Here is an 18,632-nt window from a genome sequence, read left to right as displayed (position 1 = left end):
ACCTTTGGGACATGGTTGCAGGTGTGTAATGATAAACTGTTCCACTGCCAGGTCGCTGAGTTTTTTAAAGTTTCTTTTGTACATTTAATTTATCTTTTCCCTAGTCTTTATTACAGATGCTATAGTGGTTAGTACAATGCTTTGCCGTGCCCGCGACCAGGCTTCAATGTGAGCTGCTGTCTGTAAGGAGTTTGTACGTTCTCCCTGTGACTGTGTGGGTAGTATACAGTTAGGGTTAGTAAGTTGTAAGCTGTGTTAGTCCTGGAAGTGTGGTGACACTTGCAGGTTGCCCAGCTGATTTGATTTGACACAAACAACACGTTTCACTGTATGCTTCAATGTACTTGTGACAAATAAAACTAAATCTTTAAGAACTTTATCTTTCACTCATGGGTGCCACCCTCTGGATTTCTCTTGACTTACTTTGCTGTCAACACCATCCTTCCATTCCTTCCTTTGCTTCTAAACCTGAAGTACTCTATCATCCACTCCTGTACTGTCATTAAGGCACTGATGTGATGCTGCTCCAGAAGATAATGTCTTATTACTCTGTATCATGACCTACTGCCAACACTACCCAAACCCCAAATCTCTCTGATCCTTCAGCTCAGTTGCTCCTTCTCCTAGGTTGCTAAAGCTTCTGATAGTTTGCCTACTTTTATTGTTATCTGCAATTCATTTAACTAAATCCTCCTTGTTCATCAAGATCTTTTCCTGGGTTTGGTCCCTACTTAGCTACATCATGTGACTTCTCCATGTCCACTGTTTTTTTTAATTTTTGTATTCCCACTTTGTGTGTTCAGTACAATTTCAGAAAGATTGGTGGCTAATTAGTAAATACCTCTCTGTTATGGTTTCTTTCTGACCCTTGTGAATCGAGAGAGCTGTTGCATATTCATATCATTAAACATAGCGCAGAACCGGCCTGTCAGCCCACAATGTTGTGTCGACTTTTTAAACGTCCAAAATCAATCTAACCCTTCCCTTCTACGTGGTCCTCCATTTTTCTCTTAGATAGCCTAACCTGTCTGCCCCTACCACCATCCTTGGCAGGGTGTTCGCATCACTCTGTGTGTATACTTCTTACATCCTCCACAATACTTTCCTCCAGACACCTTAAATTATACCCTCTTGTACTAGCTGTTTCTGCCCTGGGAAAAAGTGTGTGGCTATTGAATGAGTCACAAGGCTTAAAGGGATTACAGAAAGATTTTAAGAGAATGGAAAGGCAAACCAGGGCCATGAAATGACCTTGGCAAGTTAGGTCAGACAATCCTAAAAGCTATGTATATCAGAAGCAGGAACTGATTTAGGAGGTGTCTGTATGGTCTTGTGCAGGGAAGATCATGTCCTTCAAATCTGAAGCTTTTGAGGAACAAACTTGGGAAATGGATGAAGGCAGAGGGTTAGACATGATCTGTGTGGAATTTACATGATCCAGCATGTTAAGACTCATAGGATTGGAGGCATCATGACAAAATTATCTTGAAAGTGGTATTTAGAGTCAACCCACCTACGCTGGCCAAGGTGCTCATCTAAGCTAGTCCTATTTGCCAGGTTTGGCCCATATCCCTCTAAATTAAGGGTTCCCAACCTGGATCCTTTGCCTAATGGTATTGGTCCATGGCATAAAAAGGTTGGGAAACCCTGCTGTAAATCTTTCTTATCCATGTACCTGTCCAACTGATCTTTAAATATTAATAGATGTATAATTTTGAGTGTTTTTCTAACTTGGTTTATACTAAGTGCTGTACAACATTAATTGTTGCTGGGGCCTTTGTCATGTCTATAAATGAACAAGAATGTTGGTGGTCTGATTAGTAGGTTTGCAGTCAACACAAGAATACTTGGAGGCAATGAAGGTGAAGAATGTTTAAACAATACAGGGGTATGTAGATCAGTCTGGAAGCTGGGTGGAGTACTTAATGGCCGGATGGGACTAGCATAGGTAAACATGGCAATCGATATTTATGAGGTGGGCTAGAAGGGCACATTTTCATTGTTTACATATGTATGATACTAGGTTTCTTTTCTAAACCATTTATTCTCAAGCGATAATAAACACAAGGTATTCTGCAGATGCTGGAAATCCAGAGTAATACACACAAAATGATGGAGTTCATCTGGTCAGGCAGCATCTATGGAAAGGAATAAACAGTCGATGTTTTGGGCCGAGACCCTGCATCAGGAGCCCTGAAATATTGAGTGTCAGAATAGAGGGACATCCCTTGAGACCTGAGATAAGGGGAATTTCTTTATCCAGAAGGTAGTGAATCTCTGGAATTCCTTGCCACATACCAGTGTGGAGGCCAAGTCATTTGGTATATTTAAGGTGGAGGTTGATAGTTTCTTGATTTGTAAGGGCATCAAAGGTTAAAGAGAGAAGGCAGGAGAAAAGGGTTGAAAGGGATTTGACCTGACCTGCTGAGTTCTTCCAGCATTTTGCATGTGTTAATCTTGAGCAAATTACACATGACATTGCTGTTTGAAGAGCCCAGTGGTGGAACTGGCAGCTTTTGTGAGAAAAGCCACAGCTCATTGAGTTGATTAAAGTAATTAATAGTTATACAGCACACAAAGCCAATGAGTGTCTGACTTCAGTGGAAGTACTGAATGTGTATACCCAAGCCAAATGTCCAGAATATTGACAGTGGGATAATCTACTATATACCTGCCATTAATGACTAATGGAGTTGGAACCTCTGGTCCATATAAACATGGATGTAACTTGTCAGAAACCTGACCAGTCTGCATCAGAGCTTACCACATTAAATGCATAGTCACTGATTTGCATTGGCTCCTGAATCAACACGCTTAAATACTCAAAACTCTTCCAATATTTTGCCCAGCACTGCAGTGCTCCAACTCTGGCCACGTGGTCATCTACAAAGTTTATTAGGTACAGGAGTGGAATCTGGTATGGTCTTCTGCTGCTGTAGTCCATCTACTTCAGGGTTTGATGTGTTGTGCATTCAGAGATACTGTTCTGCACACCACTGTTGTAACACATGGTTATTTGAGTCACTGTTGCCCTCCTGTCAGCTTGAACCAGTCTGGTCATTCTCCTCTAATGTCCCACTAATGAGGCATTTTTACCCACAGAACTGCTGCTCACTGGATGTTATTTTTGTTTTTTGTGCCATTCTCTCTAAATTCTATCAGACATCCCACCTCTCCCAGAATTTCCGGGAGTCTCCCGCATATTAATAGTGGCTCCCTGATGGCCGCAAATTATATACAATATCACGGAAATCAATTTTTTGAGAGCGAGCGAGAGAGTGCGAGAGCGACCACGAGAGAGAGCGTGCGAGCGAGAAAGCGAGAGCGAAAGCAAGCGAGAGCGAAGGCGAGTGAGCGAGAGAGGGAGAGAGAGAGAGCACCATGGCAGAGTGTTCCAAAAAAAACGTTCATCACCCCTGACTACACTAAAGTGTACCCCTGCCTAATAGGGGTCAAAATAATGACAGTGTTGCTGCTGTACTGTTTGCAACGGTGACTTTTCTATTGCCCATAGTGGGTTAAGACTGTAAAAGACATGTTGAGGTGAGTTTAACAGGTGTCATTCGTTCATTAGCATAGCTAAAGTTATTTAAACTCGCTGGCCAGCTGCTAAGGAGCTACTCTATTGCAGACATCCCACCTCTCCCGGGAGTGTCCCGCAAATTGATGGTGCTACCTCCCTGAAATGAGTTTTTGCAGGGTGAGATGTCTGCTCTATAGACTGTAGTTTGTGTTGTTTCGTTTTTACTGTGTACTGTACCAGCAGTTTATGGTCGAAATGACAATAAAAAGGGACTTGACTGTTGTGCATGAAAATCCCAGGAGATTAGCAGGTTCTGAGATACAAAAGCCAGCCTGTCTGGCACTAACGATCATTCATTCCATGGTCAAAGTCACTCAGATCACATTTCTTCCCCATTCTGATGTTTGGTCTGCACACTTTTATGCATTGTTGCTGTCACATGATTGGCTGATTAGATATTTGCACTGATGAGCAGGTGTACCTAATAAAGTGGCCACTGAGGGTATATTTATTGTGTATTGTTACAAGAGGTCCAGGTACAATCACTGGGAAGCCATCTCACAGGCAAAGTGACCAAGAGCTGGATAGTTGATTGGCAAAAGGGATAGGAGAGGCTCATGGGACGGGAGGCCTAGGGAGAGAGAAAGAAAGAGCTTCCAGCTCTTGGCTCCATCCCTCCCCCTCCTGTCTTCTCCTATCATTTTGGATCTCCCCCTCCCCCTCCCACTTTCAAATCTCTTACTAGCTCTTCTTTCAGTTAGTCCTGACGAAGGGTCTCGGCCCGAAACGTTGACTGTACCTCTTCCTAGAGATGCTGCCTGGCCTGCTGCATTCACCAGAAACTTTTATGTGTGTTGCTTGAAATTCCAGCATCTGCAGATTTCCTCGTGTTTGCACAAACTCGTAGTGCAATTAGAGATTGGCCAGTATAACATTGCGGGCATCACTGAGTTGTGGCTCAACGGACCCCATAGGTGGCAACTTAACATCAAAGGATATACTTTGTATCACAAGGACAGACAGGAAGGCGTAGGTGGTGGTGTGGCTCTGTTGGTAAGAGATGGAATTACATCTTTAGAAAGAGGTGACATAGGGTCAGAGAATGTTGAATCATTGTGGGTGGAGTTAAGAAACTAAGGGTCAAAATACATCATGGGAATCATATATAGGCCTCCAAATAGTAGCCAAGATGTGGGGTTGAGATTGCAAAAGGGAGCTGGAAAAGGCATCTAATAAGGGTAATGTCACAGTTCTAATTGGGTCTTCAATATGCAAGGGGATTGGGAAAATCAGGTTGGTGTCAGATCGTAAGAGAGAAAAATCTTGAATGCCTACAAGATGGCTTTTTAGGGTAGCTTGTTTTTGAGCCTGCCTGGGGAAGGACTATCTGAGATTGGGTGTTACGTAATAACCCAGGTATTATTAGGGAGCTTAATGTAAAGAAACCCTTTGGAGACAGTGATCATAATATGATTGAGTCCATACTGCAGGTTGAGAGGAAGAAGCATAAGTCAGATGTATCAGTATCACAATGGAATAAGAGGAATTACAGAGGCGAGAGAGAGGAGCTTGTCCAGGTGGATTGGAGGAGGGTACTTGCGGGGCTGATGGCAGAACAAAGGTGGCTGAAGCCTCTGGGAATACTTCACAAGGTGCAGGATAGATGTATCCCACAGAAGTAGTTCTCAAATGGCAGGGGTAGGCACCATGGCTGACAAGGGAAGTTAATATTGCATAAAAGCCAAGGAAAGGGGATATAAGTTAGCAAAGTGAGCAGGAAGTTGGATGATTGGAAAGCTTTTAAAATCCAACAAAAGGAAATGAAAAAAGCGATAAGAAGGGAAAAGATGAAATACGAAAGCAAACTAGCCAGTAATGTAAAGCAGGATACTAGAACTCTTATATAAAAGTTATATAAAAATGGTAAATGAACTTAAAGGGTATTTTGCATCAGTCTTCACTGTGGAAGACACTAGCAGTGTTCCAATGGTTCGTGAGTGTCAGGGAGCAAGAATGAGTGCCATTGGTGTTACAAAACAAAAGGTGCAAGGCAAACTCAAGGGTCTAAAGGTGGATGTCACCTGGACCAGATGGACTATTTCCCAGCGTCCTGAGAGAGGTTGCTGGAGAGATAACGGATGCATTGATCATGATCTTTCAAGAATCACTTGATTCTGTCTGGTCCAGGAGGACTGGAAAATTGTAAATGTCACTCCACTCTTTAAGGCGGGGGGGGGGACAGCAAAAGAAAGGAAATTTTAAGGCAGTTAGCCTAACCTCAGTGGTTGTGAAAGTGTTATTATTAGTCTATTATTAAGGATGAGGTTTCGGGGTAGTTGGAGACTAATGATAAAATAAGTCAAAGTCAACATGGTTTCTGTTAAGGAGAATCTTGCCTGATAGACAATAGGTGCAGAAGTAGGCCATTCAGCCCTTCGAGCCAGCACCACCATTCACTGTGATCATGGCTGATCATCTGCAATCAGTACGCTTTTCCTGCCTTCTCCTCATATCCCCTCACTCCGCTATCTTTAAGAGCTCTATCTAACTCTTTTGAAAGAATCCAGAGAACTGGCCTCCACTCCTTCTGAGGCAGAGCATTCCACAGAACCACAACCCTCTGATAACTCAGAGTTCTTCTAGAGAGTAACAAGCAGGGTTTTCAAAGGAGAGGCAGTGGATGTCATTTGCTTGGATTTTCGGAAGGCGTTTGATAAGGTCCCACACATGCGGCTGCTTAACAAGATAAATCCTATTGGCGTTACGGGAAAGATACTGGCCTGGATAGAAGAATGACTGACAGGCAAAAGGCAGTGAGTGGGAATAAAAGGGGCCTTTTCTGGTTGGCTGCCAGTGACATGGTGTTCCTCAGGGGTCAGTATTGGGACTGCTGCTTTTCACATTGTTTATCAATTATTTGGATAATGGAATTGATGGCTTGTGGCAAAGTTTGTGGATGATACAAAGATAAGTGGAGGGGTAGGTAGTGCTGAGGAAGCAATGCGATTGCAGAAGGACCTAGACAAATTGGAAGAATGGGCAAAAAAGTGGCAGATGGAATACAGTGTGGGGAAATGTATAGAAACGTAGAAAGCATACAGCACAATACAGGCCCTTCAACTTACAGTGCTGTGCCAAACATGTACTTCAGAAGTTATCTAGGGTTACCCATAGCCCTCTATTTTTCTAAGCTCCATGTACCTATCCAGGTGTCTCTTAAAAGACCCTATTGTACCTGCCTCCACCACTGTTGCAGGCAGCCCATTCCGCGCACTCACCACTCTCTTCATGTACAAACTTACCCCTGATGTCTCCTTTATACCTACTTTCAAGCACCTTAAAACTGCACCCCTTCGTGTTAGCCATTTCAGCCCTGGGAAAAAGCCTCTGACTATCGACATGATCAATGCCTCTCATCATCTTATACACCCCTGTCAGGTCTCCTCTCTTCCTCTGCCACTACAAGGAGAGAAGGCCAAGTCCACTCAACCTACTGAAAATGCGTTTTGGTAAAAGGAACAATAGTCTGGACTGTTATCTAAATGGGGAGAAGGTTCAAACATCAGGCATGCAGAGGGACTTGGGAGTCCTTGTGCAAGACTCCCAGAAGGTTAATTTACAGGTTGAGTCTGTGGTAAAGAAGGCAAATGCAATGTTGACATTTATTTCAAGGGAAATAGAATATAAAAGCAAGGAGGTAATGTTGAGCCTTTATAAGGCACTAGTCAGGCCGCACTTGGAGTATTGTCAACAGTTTTGGGCCCCATATCTAAGTGTTGTCATTGGAGAGAGTCCAGAGGAGGTTGACAAGGATGATTCTGGGAATGAAGGGGTTAACATGTGAGGATCATTTGGCAGTTTTGGGCCAATCTGAATCTACAAACGTTTGTAGAAGAATGCATGGCGATCTCATTAAAACCTACCAAATGTTGAAAGAACTAGATAAGGTGGATGCGGAGAGGATGCTTCCTATAGTGGCGGTATCCAGAACTAGAGGGCACAGCCTCAAAATTGAGGGGTGCGCCCGTAGAACAGAGGGAACTTGTGGAATGCTTTGCCACAGTCTGCGGTAAAAGTCAAGTCCATGGGAACATTTAAGGTGGAAGCTGATAATTTCGAGATCGGTCGGGCATCAAAGGATATGGTGAGAAGGCAGATGTATGGGGTTGAGTGGGATCTGGGATCAGCCATGATGGAATGACAGAGTCGACTGGATCGGCTGAATGGCCTAATTCTGCTCCTAGGTCTTGTGGTCCCAACGATGTTGATAATGAAGGACTTGGCAATGACAAGCTCATTGAATGTGAAGTTGGATAGTTAGACTTTTCAATTGTTGCCTGATAGTTTTGTGGCATGAACATGTACTTACACACTGTTGTCTAGGTCTTATTGACTGCAGGTTAAATAGCTTGAATTTTCAGAGGATTTGTTAACAGAATTAAATATTTAGCAACCAGCCACCATCCCACCATCTCTGGTTCTGTAATGGAAAGGAAGTGAAAGCATTAGGACTTTCACCGTCCTGAGGGATTCTTCTGTGATGGAGCTGAGGTAATTCACCGTCAACAACAAACAGTCTCTTTTATCGCATTCAAAGTATGACTGTGGCCGCAGAGTATTTTTTCCAACATGCTGAGGCTTTATAAGGCAATGATCAATTGAGTGCAATTTTGGGCTTCATCTAAGAAAGGATATGCTGACATTGGAGAGTTTCTAGAGGAGGTTTACAAGAATGATTCTGAGAATGAAAGGGTTAACATATGAAGCGCATTTGCATTTGACTCTGGGCCTGTACTTGCTGGTGTTTAGAAGAATTAGAGGGGGTCTTACTGAGACCTGCGAAATATTGAAAGGCCTAGTGGGGTACCGCAAGGCTCAGTGCTGGGACCCCAGTTGTTTACAATATATATTAATGACTTGGATGTGGGAATTAAATGCAGCATCTCCAAGTTTGCGGATGACACGAAGCTGGGTGGCAGTGTTAGCTGTGAGGAGGATGCTAAGAGGATGCAGGGTGACTTGGATAGGTTGGGTGAGTGGGCAAATTCATGGCAGATGCAATTTAATGTGGATAAATGTGAAGTTATCCACTTTGGTGGCAAGAATAGGAAAACAGATTATTATCTGAATGGTGGCCGATTAGGAAAAGGGGAGGTGCAACGAGACCTGGGTGTCATTATACACCAGTCATTGAAAGTGGGCATGCAGGTACAGCAGGTGGTGAAAAAGGCGAATGGTATGCTGGCATTTATAGCGAGAGGATTCGAGTACAGGAGCAGGGAGGTACTACTGCAGTTGTACAAGAACTTGGTGAGATCACACGTGGAGTATTGTGTGCAGTTTTGGTCCCCTAATCTGAGGAAAGACATCCTTGCCATAGAGGGAGTACAAAGAAGGTTCACCAGATTGATTCCTGGGATGGCAGGACTTTCATATGAAGAAAGACTGGATGAACTGGGCTTGTACTCGTTGGAATTTAGAAGATTGAGGGGGGATCTGATTGAAACGTGTAATTCCTTAAGGGATTGGACAGGCTAGATGCGAGAAGATTGTTCCCGATGTTGGGGAAGTCCAGAACGAGGGGTCACAGTTTGAGGATAAAGGGGAAGCCTTTTAGGACCGAGATTAGGAAAAACTTCTTCACACAGAGAGTGGTGAATCTGTGGAATTCTCTGCCACAGGAAACAGTTGAGGCCAGTTCATTGGCTATATTTAAGAGGGAGTTAGATATGGCCCTTGTGGCTAAAGGGATCAGGGGGTATGGAGGGAAGGCTGGTGCAGGGTTCTGAGTTGGATGATCAGCCATGATCATAATAAATGGCGGTGCAGGCTCAAAGGGTCGAATGGCCTACTCCTGTACCTGTTTTCTATGTTTCTATGTATAGTTGATGTGGAGAGGATGTTTCTTATAGTGGGAGAGTTCAGGACCAGAGGGCACAGCCTCAGAGTAGAGGAATCTTTATTTAGAAGAGAAGGAATTTCTTTTAAGCAGAGGGTAATTAATTCGTAGAAATTCATTGCCACAGATGACCATGGAGGGCAAGTCATTTAAAACAAAGGTTGATAGCGTTTTAATTAGTCAGGGCTTCAAAGGTTACAGGGAGAAGGCAGGAGAATGGGGTTGAGGGTATAATAAATGACCCGTGATGGAATGGTAGACAGACTGGATGGACCGAATGGCCTATCTCTGCTCCTATGTCTTGTGTACCTAATGAGCAAGTGCACTGGTATACCTAATAAAGTAGCCTCTCAGTGCTTTGTCAAGCACCTCAGCTCCATCTGCAAAAAAGCAGGATTTCCTGGTGGCTATCCATTTTAATTCCTATCCCCATTCCCATTCCAATTTGTCGATCCACGGCTTTCCTTCTGCTACAATGAGGTTACGCTCAGGTTGAAAGAATGACACCTTGTTTTGCATTTAGGTAGCCTCAAATGTGAAGGCATGAACATCAATTTCTCCATTTTCTGGTAATTTTCTTACCTCTTCTTCAGTTCCCCAGTTTGACTTCTTACCGCTTGTCACCTGCCTATCATCTCCCCCTAGTGCTCCACCTCCTTCCCTTTCTCCCATTGTCCACTCTCATTCGATTCCATCTTTTCCAGCCATTTACTTTTTCCACCTATTAACTCCCAGCTTCTTACTTCATGCCTCCCTCCCCCACCCACCTGGCTTCACCAAATAGCTTCTAGCTTGCACTCCTCCCTCTCCCTCCACCTTCTTATTCTGTCTTCTTCCCCGTTCCTGTCCAGACCTAATGAAGGGTCTTGGCCCAAAACATCAGCTGGTTATTAACTTCCATGGATGCTACCAGACCTACTGCGTTTCCCTAGTATTTCAATCACGAACAAGAAAAATCTGCAGATGCTGGAAGGCCAAGCAACACAAAATGCTGGAGGAACTCAGCAGGCCAGGCAGCACCTATGAAAAAGAGTACAGTCAATGTTTCGGGCCAAGACCCTTCATCAGGACTGGAGGAAAAAAAAGATGTCAGGGTAAGGAGCGGGAGGGGATGAAGAAACACAAGGTGATAGGTGAAACTGGGAAGGGGGAGGTGGGATGAAGTAAAAAGCTGGGAAGTTAACTGGCAAAAGAAGTACAGGGCTGGAGAAGGGGGAGTCTGATAGGGGAGGACAGAAGGTCATGGTAGAAAGGAAAAGGGGAGAAGCACCAGAGGGAAGTGATGGGCAGGTAAGGAGATAAGGTGAGAGAGGGGAAAAGGGAATGAGGAATGGTGAAGAGTGGGGAGGGTGCATTACTGGAACTTTGAGAAATTGATGTTCATGCCATCAGGTTGGGGGCTGTCCAGACAGAATATAAGGTGTTGCCTCTCCAACCTGTGTATGGCTTCATCGCCTCAGTATAGGAGGCCATGGACTGACATGTCAGAATGAGAATGGGAAGTGGAATTAAAATGGGTGTCCACTGGGAGATCCTGCTTTTTCTAGGGGGTGGAATGTAGGTGCTCGGCGAACCAGTCTTCCAATCTACATCAGGTCTTGCTGATATACAGGAGGCCACACCGGGAGCTCCAGATACAGTAGATGACCTTAACAGACTTGCAGGTGACATGTGGTGTCACCTGGAAGGACTCTTCCATTTCACGCACATCTGCCCTCACTCCATCCTCCCACCACCCCACCAGAGATAGGGTTCCTTCTGTCCCCACCTACCACCCCCCAGCCTCCATGTCCAGCACATAATTCTCTGTAACTTCTGCCAACGGGATCCCACTACCAAGCACATCTTCTCTCCCCCCCCCCCCCCACACCCCAACTTTTTGCTTTCCACAGGGATCGCTCCCTACGTGGCTCCCTTGTCCACTTGTCCCTCTTCACTAATCTCCCTCTTGGTACTTATCCTTGCAAACGGAACAAGTGCTACACCTGACCCTACATCTCCTCCCTCACTACCATTCAGGGCCCCAAACAGTCTTTGGGTAGCCTCCAACTTTGATGGCATGAGCATTGATTTTTCGAACATCTGGTAATGCACCCCCCCCAACCAATCTTACACATTACTTCTTACCTGCCCATCACCTCCCTCCCACTTTTTTTTTCTTCCGTGGTCTTCTGTCTTCCCTTATCAGATACCCCCTTTTCCAGCCCTGTATCTCTTTCACCAGTCTCAACTCTTTACTTCACCCCCCTTCACCTATCATCTTGTGTTTTTCCTCCCCTCCCCCCTCCTGACTGACTCCTCATGTTTTTTTCTCCATTCCTGATGAAGGGTCTCGGCCTGAAACGTCAACTGTACTCTTTTCCATAGATGCTGCCTGGCCTGTTGAGTTCCTCCAGTATTATGTGTGTTTCCTCTAGCATTTTGTGTGTGTTGCTCTGGATTTCCAGCACCTGCAGAATCTCTTGTGTTTATGAATCTCTGAGAGTATATGTACTTTGACAATAAATTTACTTTGACTATTAAAGCTCTGCATTCCGTCGTAGAGAGATGCAGAAACATACCCGTTGATCCCCTGAGTCCTCGCTGACCCTCAGACACCCCATTTTACACGTTCTTTACTGATTGAAGCCATCCTAGGTTTCGCCACTCACCTTCACACTCAGGGCAATTTTCAGTGGTCAATTAACCTGCTAATTTCCCTGTCTTTGGAAGATGGGAGGAAATTTGAGTTCTCAGAACCCAGGCAGTCCCAAGGAGAGTATAGAAATTCCACACAGTGGTGAAGGTCAGGGTTGAACTTGGGCCATTGGCATTGAGGCAACAGCTCTTCAATCTGTGCCACTGCATGCGTTTTTTTCAAATATTATCAGAAAGGCCCTCTTATCTAGTCAAAGTCAATTTATTATCAAATTTTGTATATGATATCATGTACTACCTTGTCATTCATTTTCTTGCAGGCATTCACGGGAAAATAAGGAAATACAATAGAATTTATGAAAAGTATAAAGACTTAAAAACAATCAATGTGCAAAGGACAAATTGTGCATATAAAAAACTGAGAACGTAATTTGTAAAGTGTCTGAAAGTAAATCTATAGGTTGTGGAATCAGTTCAGAGTTGAGGTGAGTGAAGTTTAGGAGCCTGATAGTTGTAGGGTAGTAACTGTTGCTGAACCTGATGGTGTGGGACCTAAAGCTCCCGATGGTAATAGCAAGAACAGAGCATGGCCTGGATGGTGGGGTCCTCGTTGGATCTTGCTTTCTTGTGCTTAGTGGTTGGAAAACATTGCCTGTGATGGACTGCTAGATACAAGAACAAATTGTCAAATTCAATTTCTCATATAAATACATGTTGAGTCTGCCCGGTCATATGCAAGCAAATAGCATTTAGAATGAAAGTGAGTCCTCAGACAGGAAGCCTGGAACAGATGGAGCAGACCACAGCCACAGCATCAGTTCAGCGCATAGCGGAGTAAATGTTGCAGAGCCCGCAGACATGAAGTCCAGAGCAGGCCCACAGCTTCAGCCTCTGTGCAGCAAAGAGTAGAGTAACTGTTGCCACATCATGTGAAGGATGTGGTGACTTTAAAGAGGGTCACCGGAATGTGGCTGAAAAGAGAGGTTGGGTAAATCTGGATTGTTCACTCTGGAATAGTGAAGGGTGAAGGGTGATTTGATAGAAATATTTAATTATGAGAGGTAGAAATAGTTTCCATCTTTTTCCCCGTTGTGAAAATGTTGAAATATTGGAAACCATAGGTTTAAGGTGAGAGGGGGCAAATCTAAAGGAGATATGCAGGAAGTGATAGAATATAGTGCATTATAACACAGTACGGGATCCTTGAACCCATGGCGTTGACCTGACCTTTTAACCTATTCAATCAATGTAACCCTTCCTAGCTACGTAACCCATAACCCATAACCCTTCATTTTCCTTGAGAGATGTAATGTGTGTTGCTCGAAATTCCAGCATCTGCAGATTTCCTCGTGTTTTCCCTTCATTTTCCTTGTATCCTTGTGCCCATATGAGTCTCTTAAATGTTTCTATTATAGCAACCTCTACCACCATGCCTAGCAGTGCATTCCAGGCCCCCACCACTCTGTTTTTTTAAAAATTTCTACCTCTGGCATCTCCCCTAACTTAACTTCACTCACCTTAAACAGATGTCCTCTAGGGGGAAAACAGGTGCTGTCTGTAGGAGGTTTAGGAAATTGGAAGGTGTTGCTAGGTTTGCTGATTTTTTTTTCTCCCCCATCTTCCACCAATCCCCTTTTGTAAATGGTGGGGTTACCTTCACTACCACGGGAGCTGTGGAATTTTGGTGCAATGTCCAGTTGCCGTTTTGAATCTCCACAGCCACTTCTTTCAAAGCCTTGGGATGCAGGTCATCAAGTTGCAAGGATTTATTGCCTTACAGTCCCACTGTGTTTTCCTTTGCATTCTTTAACTAATGCTAACTTTCAGTTTATTCACTATTTGTGCTGCTCTGTGACATTACTTTGCACTATGAAGACAGACAAAATATTTGTTTAATTTCTCTGCCATTTTCCTATTCAATTTTTTTTCATTCTGTGAGGGGCCTATCTTACCATGCATGTTGGAGCCTTTACAGTCTGCTGAGGTTCCTTGCCAGATCACATCTGCATTTGTATTTCACAATATCCTGAGCCCCCTTTAGCTATCGGCTGGAGAAGGCTTGAAATAATTTGAACTTGATTTGAAACTGTTCATTCGATTTTGACTTTGACCTTTATATGAAGTCACAGTTATTAAAATGGGAATTTGAAATGGGAGTCTGTAGGTGCTGTAAATTTTGAGCAACACAAAAAATGTTGAGGGAACTTAACTAATCATGGGATAGGGAATAAAGAGTCAATGTTTAGGGCGGCGATGTTTCATCAGCTCCATAGGTGCTGCCTGACTTGCTGAGTTTCTCCAGCATTCTGTGGGTGTTGCATTTGGAAAAGGAGCTATGTAGGCTGTCAATGCAGCAAAATGGCTCAAGTTTCACTAAGTTGTACTCTTTTAAAAAAAAATATAGATATATTTTAATTTTCATTTAACCTTGTACTTTGTCTTGCTGTGACACCTTGTAACATAGATGGACGCCAATGGAGTTGTCAGTTCCATGAAGAGATTGAGAGCTCGTGCACTAAGTTGCAGTACAAGGAGAAGGGAAAGTTCCTGCAGCTTGTTATGCCAAAGAAGATTCCTCTATACACATGGTCATCACTCATGGTACAGTAAATCACTGGCATATGTAACAAATGTTATTTCTCTCAAAACTGTTCTTCACCGAGGTGGTTGCAGATTCAGTGGGCTAAGTGCCTTTTCTGGTTCTTCCCTTGGATGGGGCATGGCACCCATGGCCAGTATGTATTTGCAGGTGATGTTCTTTCATGGGCAAGTCTCCACAACTCTGGGACAGAGAATTTTAGTAATTCACTACCTTGTGTAAGATTTCTACGCTCCTCATCTTAATTGCCACTCAGGTCGCTCCTTGTCCAACTTTTTCTTTTCAGTAAAAACATTTCCACAAGTTTACAACCCAATTTCAGTTGGGTTTCCAATTGTATTTCCAATTACGGTTGACCAACACTGCAAGTTCCCTGATCTCTCTCTCACTCACCTGACAATGTTGATTTCCAACCCCCCGCCATCTCATGAATCCTCCCACCACCTAGTTCCATCTGCTCTTCAGCCCTTTCACCAATTGTCTACCTGTTTCCAACTGACTTCCTTTTGTATTGCTCTGCACAGGCAGAGTTTCCGATTCCCTTTCAGTCTTAACCCAAAATATTGACTTTCACCTTTTACCTACACAGATGCTGCTTGACCCATTGAGTTCTTCACACCATTTCTTTTGTTTCAGATTCAGATTGATTTATCACATGTATATCGATGTATGTAATGAAATGCATCACTTGCATGGACAACCGGCACACCCAAGAATATGCTAGGGGTACATTCTGGCATCAACGTAGCACACCCACCTTGTTCAGTAAAACAGCACAAACAACAGTAACAAAACAAGACAACAGGCATTCCTCCCACCCACAGGGAGGCCACCTCTGAGCCTGACATTGGCCCTCCAACTTTGTACTTCATCCCCAGGACACCAGTCACAAATTTGATCTTTGGGCCTTGACTTCTGGGCCCATTTTTCTGTGTCCATCTTTATTCCAAGTTCTTTCACTTGCAAGAAAATCTTTCTTTTAGCCTTGAATAGTTTGATACACATGCATGCATCCATAGCTTTTTATGGAGAAATTCTATTATCCCTACTGTGCATAAAGTGCTACATTATTTCATTCCTAAATGGTTCATCTGTAACTTTAAGATCTGTTATGATCTCCAGAAAAGACTTCTAGTTTACTACTGAAACCTTTATTGTATACAAAGGGAGCACATGATTTCTAAACTCTGGATCTTTTAAGTCCTGTTTCTCTAATTAAACTTTATAACTTAACTATTTTAGAATAGAATAGTACAGCGCAGTACAGGTCCTTCGGCCCACAATGTTGTGCTGACCCTTAAACCCTACCTCCCATATAACTCCCCCACCTTAAATTCCTCCATATACCTGTCTAGTAGTCTCTTAAACTTAACTAGTGTATCTGCCTCCACAACTGACTCAGGCAATGCATTCCATGCACTAACCACTCTCTGAGTAAAAAAAAGCCTTCCTCTAATACCCCCCTTGAACTTTCCACCCTTTACCTTAAAGCCATGTCCTCTTGTATTGAGCAGTGGTGCCCTGGGGAAGAGGCGCTAGCTGTCCACTCTATCTATTTCTCTTAATATCTATCATGTCTCCTCTCATCCTCCTCCTCTCCAAAGAGTAAAGCCCTAGCTCCCTTAATCTCTGATCATAATGCATACCCTCTAAACCAGGCAACATCCTGGTAAGTCTCCTTTGTACCCTTTCCAATGCTTCCACATCCTTCCTATAGTGAGGCGACCAGAACTGGACCCAGTACTCCAAGTATGGCCTAACCAGAGTTTTATAGAGCTGCATCACTACATCGTGACTCTTAAACTCTATCCCTCGACTTATGAAAGCTAACACCCCATAAGCTTTCTTAACTACCCTATCCACCTGTGAGGGAACTTTCAGGGATCTGTGGACATGTACCCCGAGATCCCTCTGCTCCTCCACACTACCAAGTATCCTGCAATTTACTTTGTACTCTGCCTTGGAGTTTGTCCTTCCAGAGCGTACCACCTCACACTTCTCCAGGTTGAACTCCATCTGCCACTTCTCAGCCCACTTCTGCATCCTATCAATGTCTCTCTGTAATCTTCGACAATCCTCTACACTATCTACAATACCACCAACCTTTGTGTCAGCTGCAAACTTGCCAACCCACCCTTCCACCCCCACATCCAGGTCGTTAATAAAAATCATGAAAAGTAGAGGTCCCAGAATCGATCCTTGTGGGACACCACTAGTCACAACACTCCAATCCGAATGTACTCCCTCCACAACTACCCTCTGCTTTCTGCAGGCATGCCAATTCTGAATCCACCTGGCCAAACTTCCCTGGATCCCATGCCTTCTGACTTTCTGAATAAGCCTACCGTGTGGAACCTTGTCAAATGCCTTACTAAAATCTACGTAGATCACATCCACTGCACTACCCTCATCTATATGCCTGGTCACCTCCTCAAAGAACTCTGTCAGGCTTGTTAGACATGATCTGCCCTTTGCAAAGTTATGCTGACTGTCCCTGATCGGACCATGATTCTCTAAATGCCCATAGATCCTGTCTCTAAGAATCTTTTCCAATAGCTTTCCCACCACAGACATAAGGCTCACTGGTCTATAATTACCCGGACTGTCGCTACTACTTTTTTTGAACAAGGGACAACATTCGCCTCCCTCCAATCCTCCGGTACCGTTCCCGTGGACAACGAGGACATAAAGATCCTAGCCAGAGGCTCAGCAATCTCTTCCCTTTTAGATCTCCTTTCATCTTTGTTTACTTTTGTTTGACCCCTCCCATGTCTAGTGTGGCTTTTATGAAAAGTAGTGCCTAAAATTGGACAGACTGTTCCAAGTTAGGCCTGACCTAGGCTCTACAACTAAAGCACCCACTTTCACATTGGTCTCTGAGACTACGGTCAACGTCCCTTGTACCACATGATTTCTTTTTATTTCCTGGGTAGTTGGTTTCAGTGACAAGTAATTGAACAAGCTCTTCTTTATGTAAGATATCTGGAGCACAAATTCTGCAAATGCTGGAAATCTTGAGCAATATGCTGGGGAGTTCCTTCGGTATACTCAGTATATTTGTCTTGGTGTATACTCAATACATCCTAAAGCACTTCTGTTAAGAAGAATGTACAAAAGAGAACATTCCTCTTGACATGTTCTCCCTAATGGAAAGTGAAAGTCTCCTGTAGTGGCAGAGTTGATGCAAAGGGAAACCAGAAAAGACTCCAGACTGTCTTAGGTGTACATGGCAACTCAAAATGGCTGAAATGTGCAGCAGAAATTCCAGATCCCCCTCTGGGGTGAACTTTTTCCTTGTATGTGGAGATTGTGAGTTGTACCATCCAAGCTGAGAGCTGAAGTGTTGGAGGAGCTACAGTGGCATGCGAAGGTTTGGGCACCCCTAGTCAAAATTTCTGTTACTGTGAATAGTTAAGTGAGTAGAAGATGAGCTGATCTCCAAAAGTCATAAAGTTAAAGATGAAACATTCTTTTCAACATTTTAAGCAAGATTAGTGTATTATTTTTGTTTTGTACAATTTTAGAGTGGGAAAAAAAGGAAAGGAGCACCATGCAAAAATTTGGGCACCCCAGGAGATTTGAGCTCTCAGATAACTTTTACCAAAGTCTTAATTAGCTTGTTGGGGCTATGACTTGTTCACAGTCATCGTTAGGGAAGGCCAGGTGATGCAAATTTCAAAGCTTTATGAATACCCTGGCTCCTCAAACCTTGTCCCAACAATCAGCAGCCTTGGGCTCCTCTAAGCAGCTGCCTAGCACTCTGAAAATTAAAATAAATGATGCCCACTAAGCAGGAGAAGGCTATAAGAAGATAGCAAAGTGTTTTCAGCTAGCTGTTTCCTCAGTTCGTAATGTAATTAAGAAATGGTAGTTAACAGGAACGGTGGAGGTCAAGTTGAGGTCTGGAAGACCAAGAAAGCTTTCCGAGAGAACTGCTCATAGGATTTTTAGAAAGGCAAAGGCAAATCCAAATC

General features: G+C 43.7%; 1 protein-coding gene across 7 annotated transcripts in view; it reads left to right on the top strand.

Annotated features, from left to right (window-relative positions):
• usp19 (ubiquitin specific peptidase 19) overlaps positions 1-18,632 on the top strand; it is a 218,843-nt gene that overhangs the window by 36,059 nt on the left and 164,152 nt on the right. For all 7 annotated transcript variants that reach the window (XM_072280210.1, XM_072280211.1, XM_072280213.1 and 4 more), the window contains one exon: positions 14,524-14,660. In XM_072280210.1, the coding sequence (XP_072136311.1) occupies positions 14,524-14,660 (137 nt within the window). The remainder of the gene's footprint in view (positions 1-14,523; positions 14,661-18,632) is intronic.

This window comes from Mobula birostris, chromosome 16, assembly GCF_030028105.1.
Source record: "Mobula birostris isolate sMobBir1 chromosome 16, sMobBir1.hap1, whole genome shotgun sequence".
NCBI lineage: Eukaryota > Metazoa > Chordata > Chondrichthyes > Myliobatiformes > Myliobatidae > Mobula > Mobula birostris.
This window is presented reverse-complemented; position numbering and strand designations above follow the sequence as displayed.